Source organism: the organism of the source record quoted next, unplaced genomic scaffold (genome assembly GCF_019419815.1).
Source record: "Pyrus x bretschneideri cultivar Hongxiangsu unplaced genomic scaffold, Pyrus_bretschneideri_v1 Contig16, whole genome shotgun sequence".
NCBI classification, from domain to species: Eukaryota; Viridiplantae; Streptophyta; class Magnoliopsida; order Rosales; family Rosaceae; genus Pyrus; species Pyrus x bretschneideri.
Window position 1 is genome coordinate 3,679,866 of NW_025999457.1, and position 22,544 is coordinate 3,702,409.

A 22,544-nucleotide genomic window follows, 5' to 3' on the forward strand; every position below is an offset into this window, starting at 1 on the left:
GAGGTGACGTTTGTTAAATTGTTCGGCAAGTGGCTTCTTTTAATACCATTTCCTAAGGAGGTGGATTTGAGGAAGGTAGAATCTGAATCAAGTGGCTTTGCGTTCACACTATGATTTGTTCTCTACATATTTGAAGCCAAGGCAGAAAGAGGGGACACTCAAAACAATCAAACAAATTTCTCTCTAGAAAACCAACAGCCGCACTCTTTCCATTTCATTGCAAGCTCTTTCATTTCTTTCAATTAAAGTCAAAGTGCTCTTTCAATTCATTATAGCTTTGTTGTCTTTACAAGTATTCCTCCATCTTAATACAAGTTCTCTCTTCAAATTTGTTATTGTCATTTCAATACAAAGCACTAAACAATTTCTCTTTCTCTTCACCATTCCCGTCTTGTGATCAAATTCTCTACATAAGTAAAGAATTTAAGTTGAGCCACTCCCACTCAATGACACAATCTTTTAGTTAGAAGTTAAATAGCGCAATTTCCATCATTCAAATCTCGTCTACTAACAGTAACCAATAGTGGCACGCGTGCAATCTCCAATCTCATATTGAAGTAAATTTCCGGCCCACCCACAAGGACCATGGCAAATTTATGGGGCGAACAGGTTCCCTTCGGTTTGGTCCATGATGTCTTCCTAAGAGAGATAATATAAGTGTAGTTTGTTACATGTGCAGGCACCAACTTGCTTTACTAAAGCAACAAAAGGTATGGTATCGATTCAATCGATTTTGATTGTTTATAACAGTATGTTCACTTAACTTTTGACAATCCTTCGCTCCAAACGCTGTGTACTTTGCTTGAGGTATTTTCAAAAACTACAAAAGCTTCTTGCATCGTTTCATCTACGAAAGCTTCTTGGATCGCTTCATCATCTGTATCGTCAATAGGTTTCTTCCCAGTTGTTTTGTTATTTACAGTTATTTATGTGCTAGTTCAAGTCTTGAGGGTGTATGATTCAACGCCCCGCGAACAAGGAAAAAGAACATTTACAAATTTGCTTGCAATGTGGCCGTGGTTTATGACAAAGCGGTATAATCAAATGTACGGGAATGAAATTTAAATTTGGTTTCAAGGCACCAGGCCTGACATTAACCAACGGATGGAATTCATATTTTTAAAGACGTCCACAATCATATCGAGTGTGACGAATCACATCACTAAATAAAGTAGCCATCAAGATTAAACACACAAATTTAAGCATCGACCCTGAATCTTGTTGCAGCAAACCAAGTAGATAAGTTTGTGTAGAGAGCATCACCAATCTCATCCTTCTCTCTTTCACATACTTGTCGAAAGCCTCTCCCACTTCAACCATCATTCCATTCCTTCCACTCCATTTTTTATAGTGATTTTTGGCCAATGCGGGAGCCAAGCTTCTAGCAATAACAATGGCGTCTTCGATGCCTGCGGCGCCTCCCTGACCGATGAAAGGCCCCATCACATGCATGGCATCTCCAGCCACCGTTACGCTTCCTTTTCGAAAATTTTGTACTAGTATCTCCCATGGCGGACGATATCTCAAGCGCACTTGAGATACTGATTCTAGTTCACTCTTTCTTATCATGTCTACCATTTCTGAAGGAAATTCTTCGAGTATTGATTGTAATGTAAATTGTCGAATGAGCTCTGGATCCTTCGAAACCTTCGACGGATCTGCTACACATACAATTTCTTTGATGTGGTCACGATTCACATAACAAGGGATACAATTTTGTAGAAGAAAAAGAAAAAGAATGCACCTTGTCTGCCATGGACTTGGTGAGTGACGAACCAGTAGACCAAGTTTTCATGAACTGGAAGTCTTCCAATTGTGTTCTTGTCACCCTTAACTTGTACAAACTCGTTTCCAAAATTATGACCATCTGCGTAAACTGTAAAGCCTCTAACCTCCGACAACATGAACGGCTTTGATGGTTTTACCCCGATGAAATCTGCAACAACTGATTTTGTTCCATCACATCCGATCACAACCTGATTTGGTAATTAACACCATTAATCGATATTAGAAAACTGATAAAATTGTAACGATAGAGAGAAGAGATGAAGCGATCGAGTTGTAGTGTAGATGTACCTTGGCTTTGATGGTGCTTCCGTTGTGGAGTTGGAGAGTTGGATAGGAAGTTAACGAGTCCAACTTAACAGAGATTGCTTGGCAACCAAGGCGTATGGTACCAACTGGCAAGCTCTCTGCTAGTGTTGTGATCAGATCACTCCGTTTCAAGCATCGTGCTTCCCCACCTCTATCAAATGACGTAATATTATTTCATTTATTAACCGATTTCAAACTTACGTTTATTTCTAACGAAATTAAAGAACTAATATATCACTTGGTGATCAAATTTGAGTAAAACATTTTATGACTAGCATTATTGAATCAAATATTATTCGAGAGTTGTTCTTGACATTCTAACAATCTCATTTTGCACACTCCTGTTGTATATTTTCATATGCATGCGATACAAAATGTCTTTGTCCGGATGCTAATAACATTTCCTAGCATTATTTGAATTAATTGGGGGTCATATATACTCACTTACCCATATGATATTTTTTGTTGCTTGCCATTATGAAGGTATATGTCACGGGCCCTATAGACAAGAGTAAGTTATTTCGTATTAGTTAGACATGTTTACAAAAAATTTAAGGAGCCGAGCAATGTTCGAATATATAGACATATGTACCCTTGAAGTGGTAGGGCAGTTTGTCTGAGCTTTGAGGCCACACCAAGCTCATCCAAGGCTCGCCAACCATTTGCCCGAATAGTGATACCTCCTCCGGTAGCACGTAGGGATTCTGATCTTTCCAACACTACACTTGTAAACCCCTTTCTGCATGATATATACACAATATATATTCATATACACTGTTACGACTATCATTTAATCTAACGGTCAAATAATTTGGATTGTAGAGATGATCTTTGAATGAAGACCTAAAAGATGGACGACTGGATATGAAGTGTGGTGGGCCCTGCAAGGATCCTAAAATAGCTTATTTGAGGAATCCCTCAACAGAAGGAAGGAGACTGTATGTATGAGTATACACACACACACACACACATACAAATATACATATATCTGTATGTATTCATGTAAATAACTATGCTGATATATAGTCTGTAAAATTTTGAAATAACAACTTCATATAAAAACAAACCATTCACATGAAGCATAAATTTGTAATGAACTAATGAACTAATTGGTAGTGAAAGATGAAACCTATGAAGAGCAAGGGCAGTTGCAAGGCCGCAGATTCCACCACCAACTATGGCGATCCCTAACTCTTCATCACCTACTTCCATCTCTCTCTCTCTCTCTCTCTCTCTAACACACACAGTTTTTGGTTGAAATATGCTTTACCTATTTTGTGTTATTTGTTTACCCTTTACCCGGTGAACCACCAACTATGGCGATCCCTAACTCTTCATCACCTACTTCCATCTCTCTCTCTCTCTCTCTCTCTCTCTCTCTAACACACACACAGTTTTTGGTTGAAATATGCTCTACCTATTTTGTCTTATTTGTCTACCCTTTACCCGGTGAAGTGTCCAGTTGAAAATTGTCAAAATGGCAATCGGGTCCTACTCATAATGCATTGCATTTTCCATATATATATGGTTGATTGCGTAAAGCCTTTGTCTGATTGGTACATAAAACTACATTATTTCAAAAGAGGTGAAATTGCATAAATGACTCATTCTTTTCCACTTTTGTTAAATTATACCATAACATGGCACATCCGTCTAATTTCCGATTGCAAGTTCATCAATACGAGCTCATGACTCGCAAGAGGTCCCCTTAGGTTCTGTTTGTAACTTAAAATTGGCAAATTTCGCTCTTTTTGGACTAAATCAAATTGTGGTCTTTTGTAGGGTTATTGTGAAATTAGATTAGACTTGTATCAAGTAACACATATTTGGCTTACAGATATCAAAGTGGTACCCATTATTATATTGATATATGTTTAGAGATATTTCTCATATAAGTGAGGTGGGTTAGTATAAAGTAGCAAGTGGCTTCTTTTAATGTCATTTCTTAAGGCGGTAGATTTGGAGTACGTAGAATCTACATCAAGTTGCTTTGTGTTCGTACTATGGTTACTCAAACAATTAAACAAATCTCTCTCTAGAAAACCAACAGCTGTACTCTTCATTTCAAAGCTCTCTGATTTCATTATAGCTTTGTTGTCTTTACCAGTATTAGGTATTCCTCCATTTCAATACAAGTTCTCTATTTGAGTTGTTATTGTCATTTCAATACAAAGCAAGTAAGCAATTCCTTGTTCTCTTTACCATTTATATACTGTGATTGAATTCTCTACGTAAGTAAACTCCTTATCATACAAGGCAAAGAAGAACCTAAATTGAGCCACTCCCAATTGCACAATCTTTTGATTAGAAGTTAAACAAGCAATCTCTTTACTCAAATCCATCTACTAGAAGTAACTAGTAATGGCACGCTGGCAATCTCCAATCTCATGTTCAAGTAAATTCTCGGCCTACCCGCAAGGCCCATTGCGAATATAAGGGGCAAACAAATCAGCTCACTCGGTGTAACCCTTACGTTGAGTGTAAAGTTTAAAAAAACTCTAGGTTCTTATTGCCCAAGTAAGAACGTATGATTTCCAAGCTAGGAGAACGATGAATGAGAGAGATCACCAAAGGAGAATCAACCTCAGACAATAAGATGAGAGAAATTTTAGGTTTAGCTCTAGCTTTAATTATTTAAATTCATAAGGAGGTCTAAACATTGTTTTGAGACCTCACTTCGAACCTTTGCACAACTTGTCCGCACCTATGTAATTTTCTTATGAACAAATGCAGCCCATAAAATCCAGGAAAAAAAGAGCTCAAAATAGTTTCTCAGGTACTGGAACCCTCTGAGTTCCTGCTTGTCACAGTTCTATCGTGCGCTTTCGAATTTCTGTACAGATCACATGACGAATAAGCTAGCGACTTTGCTTGCTGTGGAAAATGCATTTAGAAATCATAAAACAATCCTTCGGATTGTCCTTGCAGCAGCACGGGAAATTAATCGTCCTGTAAGATCAGCCGGGAGATTAAGTAACTGCTGTTGTGATTCTGGTGGGAGCTGCCAAAGTAAAATTGCAATCAGCAATCAGCAAGCATGTAAAATGTAATCCTCATATTAACAGAGTATCAAATTAACTTTAGGCGCAAATTCAAGGCTTGTTTCGAAAGTCAACTTAAGAAAACAACTGATGATGCTTTCAATTCATTGTAATAAAACGATGCCTCCCCTGAAGCCCGATGATGCAAGCACTTGAATGTGACCAAAAATAAATTAAACTTCCTAGCACGGTAGCACCCCACAAGTCCCGACCCCATCTACAGCCCTCACCTCCTTAAACCCCATTCTCAGTCCTGGCTTCACTGCAGGTGCTATAAATACAAAAACATAATGTACCAGCTGGTGAAAAGGTATAATCTGTTTGCCACACTGATACGCGATCAAATATCAGGGAATGAGTTGCATACGTTTGCAGTAATCCAGACAACTACAAGGCCCAGATATACGAACAAAACTCTATGCAGACGAGTCAATTTCTGACCTAAATGATCACTAAATCTAGACAAGCGTCTATTGCCTAAAACTTTTAACAGCTATTTTGCCACCACCCGAAAATTAGTCATTTCTATTAATAAAATCTGAAATCCTAGTTGAAACCCTATTCTGTGAAGACTCCTCAGAGATTGCTGAGAAATAACACCCATCGTCTCTAGGACTACTGTTATGTCCTATTGAATCTGAAAATATTGATGAGACATGAATGATCATCCAAACACTAACGATGTATTGAGCAATCAAGTTATTCCAGAACTACAATGGCTGGAGCAGAAAGAGAGTAATTTTGTATTTTAACATGTCAACTAATCAACAAGCGTCTTTCACCAACACTATTTCCTAGTATAAGAATAGTTTGATTACTTAATTGTCATGATAGAAAAGTGTCCTTAATTTGTGCCATGTGTAATGTGTACTACAATGGAAACCATCATGTTAAACAAGTGCATGGGTGCAAAAACGACTTTGTTCTGATTACTTCATTGTCATCATAGAAGAGATGTCCTAAATTTGTGCTGTGTAATGTGTACAATATGACATTCATTAAAATGATGTAAATTAGCATTTTCTCTTACCTCTACTAATTAATAAAACGCTCATTGTCAACCAAAACCCTATGAAATTATCAGTTTAACCCTCTAATTAAAACAAAACATGAATAAGAAATATGGGGCAGAAATGTAATTTCACACAACTAAATTTTGTTGTTTTTTATCAAAGCCTCACCTACATGTAATCCTAACATATCTCTACTTAAAAAAAAAAAAAAAAGAACAAAAAAAAAACTTCCCCACTCCCACATTCTCTATCATTCTCCTCCTCTCTCCTTCTATTTCAAAAACAAAAATAAAAAATTTTCTCACACACTTTGTGTGTGCCCATATGCTAGTTGTTATTATAGAAACCATCATGTTAAACAAGTGCATGGGTGCAAAAACAAGTTTGTTCCAACAAAAATTAGTTCCTTACCTCAGGAAGAACAGAAAGGAGAGGTAGAATTTCTTGAACGGATGCAAGTTGGTTGAAAACTAATGCTGCTTCATCCGAGTTCGTTTGCTGATTCTTGTATGGGGTATCGTCTCTGATGAACTACAAGCCAAAGTTGATATTGATCAGTAACTATTAACTAGCAATCTTAAGATTACTCGTCAACTGAAAAAGTCACATGCTTTAGTGTTAAATAAAATGAATACAAATAATTAGCAACAAAGCTTACTCATACTATTTTTTTTTTTTTTTTTAATACTAGTGTATCTGAGTCTTTGACCCGACTAATCACTAGCCCCCCACAACATTTGGGGAGCGAGAAAGTCTAGCATTTGCTAGGTGGGTACCGTGGGAGAGAGTTGAACCCCAGACCACTTGGGAGCAAACCAAGGACCTGAACGCTAGACCAACAACTCTCACGTCATACTATAAAATGAAGTTATTGCAACAAAATTGCCTAGAACATACTAGAACATGGTAAGTCCAAGTGAAAAGTAACTTTCTTAAAATGATATCTTCCCTTTAAAGGTTCCAATTCACAAATATTTAGAAGGTTGTTTAAATTGAACCCCAAAGCTGCTTTGCCTCCATCTTTTCCAATTATCCAAACAGCTACTCTTGTTTGTCACAGAGATGTCATCAGAGTAATTAATTTATTAATTGAACTCATGTGAACAGCCGCTACATTTAGGCCAAAGAAGTTGAAAAGAGCCTTAACACCAATCTAGGAGACAATCTATAAAGAACTTCCAGCACTCAAAATGACCTATCAATAGATATTTTTGTATTTTGTCACACAGAAAACTGTTTGAAAAAAGAAACCATCTGATAAAGAAGAAAAGAATAGTTGATATTCATATTGATCAAAACTTAGATTTACTAACATATCTAGACTCCACATACTTTCATATCAAAACATAAATGGCATCACCGAACTACTGTTAGAAGTTTCCGAGGAAAGTCCTAAGCTATACCACAACCAGAAACCACACCAACTCCACTATGCCAAACAAGCTCAAAATCTTACTGGTTTGGAGTTTTCATTTCTTTGCAACCCTGACAGCAATCGCAGAAGGCGACGGAGTGTTCTTAAGTTGATTTTGTCTTCATTGGTCATTGTTGAGATGGACAAGGTAGCAGCGAAAGGTATACTTGTCATAATAGAATCCAAGGTTGCCAGCCCAAGTGCGTCCAATCCCTACCATCAGTTGTGGAAAGAAATAGAAAGAAAAAAATAAATAAATTACCAAACAACAATAAGAATAGCAAGAACAAAGACCAAAATAAATTGAATACAAAAATTAGACTTGTAACCTGAAAGAAGAAATTCAAACTTGGACCGACTTAAATGCTTTCACCATTATACTGTGGATTACAACTAAAATAACAGGCATATGACGAATAATTCTACCTTAACAAATTCTTGAAGAAGTAGGTCCCTCACAAATGCACCCTGAAATTGCATTATTATATCATTACAAGTAAAGAAAGATATGAAATTGATTTTATGATTCGGGCTTCCCAGATTGAAGATGAATAGGAAATAAGTACGTAAACATTCGTACCTTCTCTGCCAACATAAAAGAAAGGACTTGTTTGACAACTACCCTAGAATTAGCATCATCTTCTTGCTTTCTTGACATGACCTTCTCTGTTCTAGCACGGAGAGCCTACAAGAAAACAGTAATTGACATTTATTCAAACATCATGTGAGCTTCTACATACGCTAAACAAGACAAGATTAGAAAGCTAACATGCAACCAGGGGAATTTAGAAAGGCTACTCGTGTTCTGAAGCTGGTAATAGCTGAGGTACACTCAAGGTCAACCTAGAGTAGATTTCTTTATGGACCAGGAGTCCATGTAGCTGTTCGGACAAATATGTGGATAGCATTTTCTGCTATCATGTTATGACTAGAGCATCCAACACAATTAATTGGCAATTGGTGTAGAGGCCCAAGATCTTAAACTACTAATGCAAGTCTTTCATTTCCCATGTGGGGCAAATACTCTCAACTAGGTATTGAGATTTGAGATAACTAAGATGTTAGTGTGAGCCAAAATGCATCAAGTATCTAAATCACATGCCATTTGTAATGGAGATTTCACAAGAAACAGACCGGGAAACCTACATCTCAATCATAAAATTGGGAAACCAGACTAATTAAGAAAATATAGGAAGCGGTAGTTATTACCTCAGAAAGTAAAGACTCTAGACGGTCGATATTGAAAACGCCATCCTGATAAGGGAGGATTTAGGAATTAAGGCTGTGGTACAAACTACAAAGGATATGGTGCACATAGACAGTTTTAAATTAATGAAGCAACCGAACAAAGATACATAACTCAAACACTTAAGAATGAAAAAATTGTATGAAACCTTCACCTCATAAAGAAGGGCCTGCAGGGAGGACTTGAGCTCTATTGAGCTGTCTGTTAATACTTTTCGAGCAATCCATGGGTATGTGCTACCTAAAACTTTGTAATCTGGGTTGAAGCCAATGGCAACACCTTCCAATACGGCAAGGCTGAGAGATATAAAAGAGTATTAAACAACACAAAATAACACCACTGTTTAACATTTGGTAGGCACTTAAATGAGAGAACTTCTCACAAATTCCAGATTTATCGTATCCAACTAAAATGTCTTGTTGAGTCCAGGAATTACAAAATATATTGATCTGTTCATGCTTCCACGGGTTTTCAAAGTAAATCTTGCCGATCCAATTTTTGAGCCATATAGATGACTTGTAAGCCTAATGTACCCACTAAATTATAAGTTTTTCCCTTGGTGCCCTATGATAAAAAACAATATTCATGATATGCTTTAGAAAAGAAGTATATTTGTTCACCTCCACATTTGTGTTATGTGCAAAAAAAACAGCAAGAACAAAGGGATCGCATGTGGGCAATGCTCTCCATCCGATTCAATAATACAAACTGTTCATATATTAGATCCCATTGAAGTATTATCCTCCAAAAAAAATAGAAACCCATTTAGTCATCTAACTATCATCAAACAGACAGAAGAGCACTGTTTATTTCAATACAATGATAGGATGATAACCAGATGACTAAGCGATTTCTAACTTGGTCAATGTTGGCAGAGATGATTCATCAAGGAACCTAAAAGTTTAGAACCCTACAATTTGCAATTTTGGTAAAGGATTGTCGTCGCAAAAAAATAAAGAAGTTATGTGATGATCAGGTGAAGTGGATTTAACTTGTCACAGAATGAGTCTATTACTTCTCTTTGAGTATCATAATCAAATATAACTTGACAGTGCAAGAGGTCCATTTTATATTTTTGGAAAGTGGAAACCCAAAAGTACCTTCGAATGACAAGAGAAAAATAAGAAGGTATACGAAATTTGAACTTGTACCTGAAACAAACAAAGAGAAAATCTATCGAGTCATTAATGAAAAATAATACCTAAAGCACACAAGTCAACTTCAATATAACAGTAGATTCTTCCAATCTTCAGGAACTATGACAGAAAGTGGTTACTTTTTGAAGGCAAAGATTCCTTGGATATCATCAGAAGTAGGGCAAACAGAGAAATATAAGTTATAATATTGTGTGGTCTTGCACAACTTTGCCTACACCAATTACAAGAGAAATTCCACTTAGACAAGAGGTTCTATAAGCTTAAGTTAAACAAGTTTTTCATACGTCGACAGCCCCTAGAATGGTTGCTTGTTTGCCAGCATAAAAAAGAAAGTCTGAATTTTCCATGGAAGCTGGCTCGAAATATTGGATCTTGGGTGCATTGCCCCAATGTGGATGAAACACATGTGCCTTACTGGACTTCAAGGGCTTTATTCTCCAAAATCAAAGGGAAGATGCTGATGTTGGTGGTGGTGATGGAGGTCGTGATAACAATAATAATGACGGGAATGAAATGGATGCCACTGAAGTTGACTTTTCATTTATAAATGTATAAGATATATCTTTGAAGGGATAATATGAAATGAAAAATGACTTACATGGTGGCTCCTAAATCTCCCAATAGGTCTCCAAAGCTAATATTGCGCACCCCTTTGGCAACAGCATTCTGAAAGACACCTAAAGAACAGCAATACAGGTCTTATCAGACCAATTAATGGAGCCCCTCCACAGAAAGAGTTCACTAACTTAAACGTTTAATCCCAACAAACCAGACTGAATCCATAGGTTCAAGAAGACACAAAAAGAAACCTGTTAAAGCCTTTGTAACAGCTTCCTTGTCTGCAGTTGGTGGAATAAATCTGAAGAGTTTGTCAGAAAATTACCAAGTAACTACCAGCAAATACAACAAGAAAAACCTGTTCAGAAATTGAAGAAATAGACAAACATGATACCCAAGAGTAACAAAGTCCTTAGCCAATGCACCAAAATCACGGTTTACAAGATGGAGAGAAGCTTCAATAAATCCAATGCGGAGTTCTTGATTAAATTCACCCATCATACCAAAATCTGGTGGTGGAACCGTGGAAGATATTAAAAGTTAAATCTGATTGATATACAATATCTGTAAGTACATAACAGGAACAGTAATTAAATAGGCATAGTGTGCAAACATAGTACGACAGATAAATCAAACATATAAGCAATCAATGAGACACAAATTGATTAAGGAGAGCCTAACAGTGACCATAAAAACTACCATTCAGTTATATTAATTCAATATAAAATTATAAATGACTTTGTATGTGTAAAATAAATTCATCAATTCCTTGAACAAATTTTTTTATTAGAAAACCTAGTACTCAATTACAAAATCAAGTTATTATAAGAGGCCTATTTTGTCTCAGACAGGCTCCTACTATCCACCGTCCTTTGTAAGTAACTATTCTTTCTTGCTCAGCAGCAACTACGATTTATTATTCCACCATTTTTACACATTTCCTTTTGTTATGTACAAAACATGTACAGTTATTGACACCTGTGCGCAAGGCTCGTACCTAAATAAGCAAGTTTCCCATCATATGTACGAAGAAGATTTCCAGGGTGTGGATCTGCATGGTAGAATCCACATTCCAGAAGTTGATTGAATGAGCAGTACGTCCCTACCTAATCAGAACCAAGAAGAGGGCATTTTATTTAGCACTAATACAAAGTAAAAAATCAGAGAAATTAATAAATTCAGTAATGCCAAAAATTAAATTTTGTTTAGCGTATGACCTCAACCAAGTAAAGATCATTCACTTCTGACAGCTTCTGCCCCTAGTATATAAGTAAACAAAAATAAAAACATAAGTTGAAACGAAATCAACAACTAAACAGCACATAAAAATACATCTTTAAGGAAAATATTTCAAGTACTTAGGTCACATACAACTACCAGTTGCAATTCATATGATATTCAGGAGTGATTTTACTTAAGAACTTTGCCTTAAGTTACAAAAGAAATGGGATAGAGAAAAGTTGTACCATGGATACCCAGCATTTAAGGATCTTTTGTTTACAAAGAAACAAATAAAAATTCAGAATCAAAACTTGAGCTTAGAACTTAATAGTGCAATAGTTACAAAATAAACTCTGATATTATTTAGTTACAAAAGCTCATAGGAGCCCTGAATCTAAAGTGGTTTCGTAATTCACATTCATGCACTCAAATTAAATGAAATAATTTAAATAGAATGGTCACCAAGCCATTTGAAGTTGTCCTTTCTAGGGTTTGGCATCCAGACAAGTGAATAAAGACAAAACAACCGCAATAGCAATTACCTCCACCCATTCCATCACAAGAACCCTGCGAGTTGTGTAATCCAGATACATTTCCGGAACCAAAACATCGGGTATACCACCGTATAGCTGTCTGATCACAATTAGAGCATCAATATAGATATTAAGTTCAATATGAATCATAAAATTGATAACAAGTGGAAAGGATTTAAGGTTATCAAGGAAGTGAAAGAAAAAGTAAAATGACGCTTTGAAAATTTCATGATGGTACTGTAAGGTCAATGCCAAAAAATGTTACTGCAGCTGAAACAATTTTTCATCTCTAATATTTAGAGAATATTATCAAGCATCATTATCATATTTAACTAGTGAAGCATCAGGCAGGAATCAAGATAAGAGCATAGAACTATTGCTTAGTTCCAAAGGATAAAGCCTACAAATTGAAGCTTTTTGGTGATCATGAGACAATTCATAATCAAAATTTCACAGTAACTTATTTGCTTAGAGTATAAAGTATAACATTTCAAGAGATAGAAACGAGGTACCTTAAATTAGTTAACCTATAAGCTTAGTAACCTTTCAACGAAACAAAATTAATAACAATATATCAATTATGTAAGGAAGAGGAAAATAATATCATCTCAGCTCAGAGAGAGGAAAAGAAAGGAAAGTGACAAATTGAAGCAGGAAAAAACAATCCTGGGGATTATTGCTAAAGCATTTATCAAGTATCCTCTGTTATAGGGTAATTGGCACATGAATCCGGAAAGACCCACGTTAATACACTCAGAAATTCTAAAAGGTATAACTTATGACACCTGAGACATTAATCATGTGACAGAGAGAGACTTAAGGACAATGAACCTCAAATACATGCATAAATTGTATTGCTGCATAAAAAAAGTAGACAGAACTTTCAATTATATGTTCTTGTGTTTAGATGGGCTCTATTTATTATGCTTTGAATTTAGCTCCTACATAACTATCAATCACTAAGATAATGTAAATTTGAAATCCCTGTTCTTACCTGAATCTGATACCATTATTTGCTTCAGTTCTGTAGTCCATCTCCTGCATTCAATATGATTTACCTGTATTCAATATAAAGTTCTAAGAATAAACCTTATACAGCCAAAATGATATCATAGATAATAGAATGATATTTAGGGAATTACAAATGAAAAAGGGAAGCAAGTAATAACACATGACAAAATTGAAGGTATGCTGCTATAAGTAGCAAGCCAATAAATCAACAAGGAGCATAAAGGGGTCACTTTTTACCCGAAAAAGACTTGATGCCCATTCATCAACAACTGCCTGCATGTCAAGTTCACGTAGATGTTATGAAAAGCCAAGAAGGTGTCAAAAGATACAAATAAAAATAAAAATAAAACAAAAATATGCGCATACACATTGTATCATACATTGGTATGCACTAATGTTTGTTTGTATAGTTAAAATCATCATCAATGCCATAATGGATGCGTAAATTTTTATCTCATTGACACTATACTAGATGGGTGGTGCAATACTAGGTTACATGTTGCAACATTACCTGAAGATCAGTGTTTAATTTTCTTATTCTCCTAAGTAGACCAGCTAGAAAACGCAAGATCAATATGTCTAAGGAAATAGCAGCTTGTACTCCTGGCCTTTGCACCTTTACTGCAACAAGCTGTCCCGTACGGCGAAGCCTGGCTTGATAAACCTAGCATCAGAGAGACACAGGAATATTTATGAATTTGAATTTCAAGATAAAAATAAAGACAGAAAATGCCAAAACCTAAGTTACAGGATCAAGAAGAAAGCATAAACAAATCAAACCTGTCCAAGGGAAGCAGAAGCTACAGGTTCCGGTGAGATCTCTGAGAAAAGCACTTCTATCGGTAAACCAAGTTCTTGTTCTATTGTGTTTATAGCAACTTCCGTAAAAAATGGAGATATTCGATCTTGCAACAGTGAGAGCTCATCCAAGTATGATGGTGGTATCAAGTCCTTAAAAAGAAAGAGCAAAGTTAATAGGAAAAGCAAAGCTACTGATGAGATAGACCCATAAATCTAAGGGCCTATTTGTTATCCTTCTTGGATTCAATTTCTTGTTTTCAGAAATGATGAATGTAACTAAATTAATGAATACTCATTTCAAAACTATAAAAAATAAATAAATAAATAAATAAAATAAAAAAAAGAAAAGAAAAGAAAAAGGATCCAAGAAGTATACCAAACAACCCTAACATTCTGCAAAAAAAAAAAAAAAAAAAAAAAACTAAATAATGATCCTTTACTCTCTTTTGTCTTCAACGACTTTTAAGAAGTACTTTAATATAATTGGGCAGGACACATCAACTTCCTTTGCAGTGAGAAATCAATGAAAATTTAACATCCACAGAGAGGACTCAAGGCATCAATTATTTGTTTACAAATGCACAATCACTGCTTTAGAGCTAAGAGATGACACACTTTCGTGGATAAGTGGCACTATGGAATCCCAGAACTACTTTTGGAAACAATGCCAATATCTCAGCGACTAAAACACTAAGACATGAAATATATAAGGATGGCTAAATTTCTTAGAGAATTCATCAAGAATGTCTACAGAAGCTGGCCTATACGCATAGTGATCTTGGGGATGCATGAGAATTACTCTGAAAATTAGTTTTGTATGTGACGGGAAACTGTCACCAAGGCATTCTGAAATATCCAATTTGCACATGAGGCCTTAAAAGCATTAATTTTCGAAAAGTGCATTACATATTAAAAGTGAAGGCAGACATTCTGAAGGAATATGTAATTTGACATTTCACCAAGGTAGGAAGAACATCATGCTCCAATAACTGTAAAGTATGAGCAACTTACTGGTCGAGATGAGATGGCCTGAGCAATTTTGACATATGCCTATAAGATTAAGAAAAAAACATAAAAAAAGTTGAACTTAATTAACAACTAATCAACTATACAACAACAAATCACAAATAATTAACAACTGTAATCAAGTGAATCTTTGAAGTCCATGAAAAGGATAATCAAAGTAAATTCAGCAGAAGAAGCTTATTGTAATTGTAAGTGAAACAGAGGGAAGAAGTAAGCATAACGCACCGGTCCGAGTTCTACCAGAATATTCCGAAGCTCGGCAGCTCTAAGCTGCAACAAAACAAATTAACCAATATTAATTAATACTGTAAACGTAATAACAAATTCAGAACAAGAACAGAATTACAGACTGACCTCGAACATTCGGTCAGAGCGCTCCGTCAGGTTATCAATGTAGCGAACCGCGAACCACTTGCCGAAAGTGAAGGCAATCTGAGAGAGTCGGCGGAGAAGAATCAGAGGCTTCCGCCGGTAAATGGCGCCGATTTTGGAGATATCGTAGTCGGCTATGGAGTTGGCCTCGGGGGCGCTGAGCTCGAAGAGGTAGCCCGACTTCTTGGTGAAGGCGTCGAGTTCGACGACGTCGTTTCCGGCGGCGCATCGCAGAATGGAGAGACGATGGCGGGGGCGGGGGAAGGAGGATGAAGAGAACCGCCGGGGGGGGTTTGGTGCGGAAGGGGAAAGGAAGGAGGAGGGGAGAGAAGGCGAGGGGAGGCGGAGAATCATTTTCTGGAAGGGAAGCGAAGAAGTGGAGGAGGAACTGGAATGGTGGGGAAGTGAGCGTTGTGGTGTGTGAAATGAGCGGAAGGCGGATTGGAATTTGGAGAGGAGGTTTTGTGGAATTTGAACCACTCGTGTTATGCAGTCGTGTACGAATTGAATGAATAAATCAATGTTGAAGAATGCTTGTCTGCAAGTGAACGTTGCATTTCGCGGCCGTTTCTTTTTTGGATAATGGGCCTTTTGTTTTCCGTATTTAGGCCGAAATGTATTTGAAAATGTTGAAAATGCTACTGGTGGTTAATCAATGCTTACACTGATATTAAAAATTTTGGTAGACTTTTTCAACATCTACGTAGATTAGATTTGCAATATTGGCAGATGAATAAAAATATTAGCAGTGTTGATATGTAGACTTGGAAATGAAGGAAATCATTTTTCAAAAGGTGTGTTGTAAATTTTTAAAGTGTAATAATACAAAGTTGCTCTATAAACAGAGCACTTTGACTGCTATCAACAGATATAAAAAAGAGAGAGAATAGAAAGATAAATAACATAAGTATCTATTCCTCCCATTTTTATTAGTAATTCCCTTGTGTTACAATTATAGTGTGATATATTACACTTGCTTCGCTCCTGTCACTAGTAAAGATTATCTCTCTAACTTTTACCTATTTATAACACGTTATCAGCACGACTCTCTAAATATAACTATTCCTCATTTCTCTTTGCCGAAAGAAAACAAAATGTTTCCTCTAAGGATTTTACTGTTCATCTTCTTCCTCTGCATCAACTGCTGGATATACATTTGCGAAGAACTGTTTGCACCATGCCTGCTTTTAGTTCTCAACCTAACAGTTACATATATTTTTTATTTCTTGTTTGGTGTGGATCTTAATTACTAAATCAGTGTTTATTTATGTTAATTTTACTTCAATTCAAGATGGTGCGATACAATCGTCCATTTTGAACTGCAAATTTAATCTTACTGCAATCCATGATGGTGCGGTATCATCGCCTATCTTAGATTGCAGATCTAATTTTACTGCAAATTTTAGATGGAGCGGTATAATCGCCTACCCTACCCTGCGTATTTAAATTTGTCTGCTGTTTAATTTCATTGCAATTTTAGGTGGTGCGGTATAATCGCCCACCCTACTTTGCATATTTAAATTTTCCTGTTACTTGAGTGGTGCGGTATAATTGCCCTCCTCATTCATCATGTAAATCTCGAGCCAGAAGTTTCAAGTGCTTATCATTTTGGCCTGAATATCAAAATAAAAAATTTGTAAGAACCAGAAGTTCTAACACTATATACCTCTAGGAATACATATTATTACAAGTTCTTACACATCTCATTTTTTTTTTTTTTTAGAAAGAAAAGAAAATGGCGAACTTGGCAAAACTTGATTTTGCTGCCCTGGACATTACAGGGAAGAATTACCTTACCTGGGTAATGGATACCAAGATCCATTTGGAAGCAAAGAATCTTGGAGATACCATTAGGGAAGAAAACAGCTCATCCTCTCAAGATCGAGCGAAGGCCATGATCTTTATTCGTCGTCATCTTGATAAGGGATTAAAGAGTAAGTACTTAACGATTGAAGATCCATTAACTCTCTGGAAAGTATTGAGAAACAGATGCAATTATCAGATAACGATGATTCTTCCAAAGGCTCGCCAGTGGCTAAGTACAATTTTGCATTGTTCAGAATTACCTTTTAGATGAAGCTCTGTATGGATACCATTATTGAGGAAGATACGTTGGAAAAGACTTTTAGCATATTTCATGCCTCTAACGTGCTCCTCCAACAGTAGTATAGAGCGCGAGGCTTCACTGAATACAACCAGTTGATCTCTGTGCTCCTGGTTGCTGAACAAAACAATGAGTTTCTGATGAAAAATCATCAATTCCGACTTACTGGATATGCATCATTCCCAGAAGTGAATGATGCTTCCCTCGAAATGAACGCCACTTCCTCTGGTGGCAACAATCGTAAACGAGGACGTGGCCACAGGCGAGGACGGTGGAACGAGAAAGGCAAGAATTATGGTGTCTAGTTTCACAACTAGGTTCCGAGGCATAATTCAGGCCCGAACTTCAAAAATGAAAATCGTCACAAAGGTAAAGCTCGTATGAACAATACTCCTCGAAACTCTGACGGAGCCTACTATAGGTGTGGTGTCGACAAGCACTGAGGGCGTACGTGTCGTACGTCAAAATATTTGGTGGATCTATATCAAGCCTCCCTCAAGGAAAAGGGTGTCGAGACCAATTTTCTCGACCAGGCTAAACCAATGGATATACCTGATCCAGTGTGTGACTTATCAAGGTAGTTGAACACAACTCACCTAGAGGTCTCAGACTTCATGGTGGAAAGGGGAAATGAAGTATACCGGTCTGATTGAATCATTGATGTTTGATGTACTTTTATTATGCTGAACTTGTAGTTTAAAAATTAGCATTTTAGATTCAATAAAAATGGCTTTTAAATTTCCTGTTATAAATTGCTTTTAAGTGTAATTCCCTTCCTCAGAGAGTATGGATAAAAACTACGGTCATTCTCAAAACATGAGAACTAGCGGAGATATTTGTCTTGCAGACAACGCAACCACATATACAATACTTCTAGATCGAAAGTATTTCTCAAGATTGATGCTTACAAAAGTAAGGATAACAACAATATCAGGACAATCAGATATGATTGAAGATTTAGGAAGAGCCCAGATTATGGTACCAAATGGAACAATATTGTCTATACATAATGTTTTATACGCTACTCGATCTATTTGAAATTTGTTGAGTTTTAAAGACATTCGTTTAAATGGATACTACATTGAAACAAAAAAGTACAGAAAATACTGAGTATCTATGCATTACCTCCAATGATACCCAGAAGCGTATATTGAAGACGTTGTGTGGTTTGACGAGTAGACTGTATTATACATACATAAAGACAGTTGAATCATATACTGTCATGAACCAGAAGTTCATTGATTCAAAAGTTTATGTGCTTTAGCATGACCGTCTGAGTCACCCAAGATCTACCATAATGCGTAGAATCATTACCAACTCTAATGGACATCTATTATTGAGAAGACACATTGATATCTCAAATGAAAACCTTTACAAGGTTTGTTCTCAAAGGAAGTTGGTAATTAGACCATCATAACTAAAAGTTGATGCTGAATCCTCATCATTTCTGCAAAGAAGTCAAGGGGATATTTGTGGGCCTATCCAACCATCTTATGGACCGTTTCGATATTTTATGGTTTTGGTTGATACATCTACTCAATGGTCACATGTTTGTCTCTTATCTACTTAGAATGTAGCTTTTGCGAGACTTCTTGCTCAGATAATTAAGTTACGAGCACAGTTCCCAGATTACCCCATTAAGTCAATCCGACTTGATAATGCTGGTGAATTTACGTCTTAAACCTTTGATGATTACTGCATGACATTGGGCATCGATATTGAACACCCCGCTCCTCATGTCCATACTCAGAATAGTTTAACAGAAGCATTGATCAAGCGGTTTCAGTTAATAGCTCGCACTCTGCTTATGAAAACAAAATTGTCAATTTCTGCATAGGGACATGCTATCTTGCATGGTGCATCATTGGTTCAATTGAGACCTATAGCCAACCACCAATACTCATCAATACAACTCGTGTTTGGGCATCAGCTAAACATTTCACATTTACGAGTTTTTGGTTGTGATGTTTATGTACCTATTGCACCACCACAACGCCCTAAAATGGACACCAGCGCTGACTGAGAATTTATGTAGGTTTTGATTTACCATCTATCATTAGATATTTGGAACCCTTGACAGGTGATATGTTTACATCTCATTGTGCTGATTGTCACTTTGATGAAACAGTCTTCTCGTCGTTAGGGGGAAAAAAGACCATTCCAAAAGAACGAAAAAAGCTATCATGGGTTGTTCCCACCTTATCTCATTTTGATCCATGTAGTACTCAATGTGAAAATGAAGTGAAAATGATCGTTCATCTTCAAAGTATTGCTAATCAAATGTCAAATGCATTTAATGATGCTATGAAATTAATAAAATCACATATACCAGCTACAAATGCACCTGCAAGAATTGATGCCCCTATTGGACAAAATAAAGTGCTAGCAAATGATTTATCTGGTGCACGCCTGAAGCATGGTAGACCTTCAGGTTCAAAAGATTCAGCCCTTCGAAAGAGAAAGTCGAGAGTACACTGAATCCAAATGAAATCATTCAAGAAGAAAAAAAATGAATGACACATCTGTATTCATGATTTTGTACTTTCAGAAAAAGAAAATATCCTTGATGAGACACATGTACCTGAAGAAATAGAGGTACATGAAAAAAAAAAACTCTATAAATTATGCTTGTACTAATGAATTATAGGATTGGAATGAAATAATCATCGACGGCATGTTTGCATTCGCAGTAACCAATGAAATCATATTAAGTGATGATCTTGAGCCCTACTCTGTTGATGAATGCAAACAGAGACAAGATTGGTCTAAGTGGAAAGATGCAATTTAGGCAAAATTAAATTCCTTAGAAATGCGAAATGTTTTTGGACCAGTAGTCCAAACCCCACATGGCGTCAAACCCGTGGGTTTCAAATGGATATTCACAAGGAAACGCAATGAGAACAACGAGATTGCAAGATATAAAGCACGACTCATCGCAAAAGGTTTTTTGCAAAGACCTGGAATTGATATGAGGAGACATATTCTCCTGTAATGGACGCAATTACGTTCCGTTACTTAATAAGTTTAGTGGTTTCAGAAAAACTTGACATGCCACTTATGGATGTCATCACCGCGTATCCATATGCAGAATTAAATGCTGACATATATATGAAAGTCCCAGAAGGACTTAAGTTGCCTGAAACAACTAATAAACCATGAGGTATGCTCTCAATCAAATTAAGGAGATCATTGTATGGGCTGAAACAATCTGGGACGAATGTGGTATAATCATCTCAGGGAGTATTTGATTAAAGAAGGATATATCAACAATGTCATTTGCCCTTATGTGTTCATTAAGAAATCTAACTCTGGATTTGCTATAGTGGCAGTATATGTCGATAATATGAACCTAGTTGGAACCTCTGAAAAGCTCAATAAAACTGTTGAATATCTGTAAAGAGAATTTGAAATGAAAGACCTTGGAAAAACAAAATTTTGTCTCGGCTTGTAGATCGAGCATTATGCTAGTGGAATTTTGGTCTACCAATCATCTTACATTGAAAAATCCTAAAGCGATTTGGTATGGATAAGGCTTATCCACTCAGCACACCAATGGTCGCTCATTCTTTGGACATTAAGAAATATTCATTCCGTCCAAAAGAAGATGATGAACTGGTCCTTGGTCCAGAAGTACCATATTTGAGTGCAATATGTGCTTTATTGTATTTAGCACAATGTACTAGACCAGATATAGCTTTTTCAGTCAAATTGTTAGTAAGGTATAGCTCTGCTCCAACAATTCGTCATTGGAAGGGAGTCAAATATGTATTGCGATACCTTCATGGGGCAACAAACATGGCTCTCTTTTACTCAAAGAAATCCACAAATGACCAGGTCCCTGTTGGATATGCAAATGCTGGTTTTCTCTCTGATCTGCATAAAACCCGCTCACAAACTGGATATGTGTTCAAGAATGGAGATATAACAATCTCTTGGCGCTCAACCAAGCAAACATTAGTTGTTACATCTTCAAATCATTTAAAAATACTTGCTTTACGTGAAGCAAGTAGTGAATGTTATTGGTTAAGATCAATGATCTATCATATTCGGAATTCATGTGTTCTACCTTCAAAGACAGACACTCCAACTATCATCCATGAAGATAATGCAGCTTGTGTTGCCCAAATGAAATAAGGATTCATCAAGAGCGACAAGACTAAACACATATCTCCAAAGTTTTTCAGTGCACATGAGCTTCAGAAGGCTAAAGTTATTGAAGTCAGACAAATCCGTTCCAATGAAAATTTGGCAGACTTGTTCACCAAATCTCTACCAAAATGCACGTTTCAGAAGATAGTGCAAAGTATCGGATTACGTCGACATAACAATCAGATAAATTTGGAGAATGCGGAATCAGGGGAAGCATCCATGATACATGCATGTTGTACTCTTTTTCCTTCGATTAGGATTTTTCCCACTGGGTTTTTCCTATCAAGGTTTTAACAAGGCAACATAAGCATAACAATTCAAGTAAAATTGTACTATTTTTCCTTCGCTATTGATTTTTTCCACTGAGTTTTTCCAAGTAAGGTTTTAATGAGGCAACTGATGTTGATATGTGGGCATCCAAAGGGGAGTGTTGAAAATGCTAGTGGGTTAATGAATGCCCACAGTGATATTGAAAACCTTGGTAGACTTTTTCAACATCCACACAAATTGGTTTTGCAATATTGGCAGATGAATGAAAACATTGGCAGTTTTGATATGTGGACTTGAAAATGAAGGAGATTATTTTTCAAAAGGTGTGTTGTAAATTTTCAAAGTGTAATAATACGGAGTTGCTCTATAAATAGAGCACTTCGACTACTATCAACATATATAGAAAAGAGAAAGAAAGGAAAGATAAATAACATCAATATCTATTCCTCCCACTTTTATTAGTTATTCCCTTGTGTTACAATTATAGTGTGATATTTTACACCTGCTTCACTTCTATCACTAGTAAAGGTTATC

The 22,544-nt window shown here is 36.4% G+C and overlaps 2 protein-coding genes across 5 annotated transcripts; both read right to left on the reverse strand.

Moving 5' to 3' along the window:
* Positions 1–1,037: 1,037 nt before the first annotated feature.
* On the reverse strand, positions 1,038–3,540 carry LOC103942914 (monooxygenase 1). 3 transcript variants are annotated; one of them, XM_048580995.1, is made up of 7 exons: positions 3,406–3,540; positions 3,224–3,266; positions 2,687–2,833; positions 2,543–2,593; positions 2,077–2,245; positions 1,745–1,976; positions 1,038–1,661 (listed from the first exon to the last, which is right to left on the reverse strand). In XM_048580995.1, the coding sequence occupies exons 1-7, from the start codon at positions 3,443–3,445 to the stop codon at positions 1,120–1,122; spliced, it is 1,224 nt and encodes a 407-aa protein (XP_048436952.1). In that variant the 5' UTR covers positions 3,446–3,540; the 3' UTR covers positions 1,038–1,119. The 3 variants fall into 3 exon arrangements, with proteins under 3 accessions (XP_048436952.1, XP_009351387.2, XP_048436951.1); XM_009353112.3 differs by having other exon boundaries at positions 1,038–1,658; positions 3,224–3,429; XM_048580994.1 differs by having other exon boundaries at positions 3,224–3,429.
* Positions 3,541–4,691: 1,151 nt separating this feature from the next.
* On the reverse strand, positions 4,692–15,867 carry LOC125475752 (uncharacterized aarF domain-containing protein kinase At1g71810, chloroplastic). 2 transcript variants are annotated; one of them, XM_048580992.1, is made up of 21 exons: positions 15,470–15,867; positions 15,341–15,385; positions 15,101–15,139; positions 14,069–14,239; positions 13,800–13,952; positions 13,526–13,561; positions 13,272–13,315; positions 12,287–12,377; positions 11,741–11,782; positions 11,521–11,629; positions 10,918–11,032; positions 10,775–10,824; positions 10,564–10,642; positions 9,909–9,959; positions 8,963–9,104; positions 8,772–8,816; positions 8,143–8,247; positions 7,989–8,030; positions 7,605–7,775; positions 6,560–6,679; positions 4,692–5,095 (listed from the first exon to the last, which is right to left on the reverse strand). In XM_048580992.1, exons 1-21 carry the CDS (start codon positions 15,839–15,841, stop codon positions 4,991–4,993), a joined length of 2,127 nt encoding a protein of 708 aa, XP_048436949.1. In that variant the 5' UTR covers positions 15,842–15,867; the 3' UTR covers positions 4,692–4,990. The 2 variants fall into 2 exon arrangements, with proteins under 2 accessions (XP_048436949.1, XP_048436950.1); XM_048580993.1 differs by lacking the exon at positions 8,772–8,816.
* Positions 15,868–22,544: the final 6,677 nt, after the last annotated feature.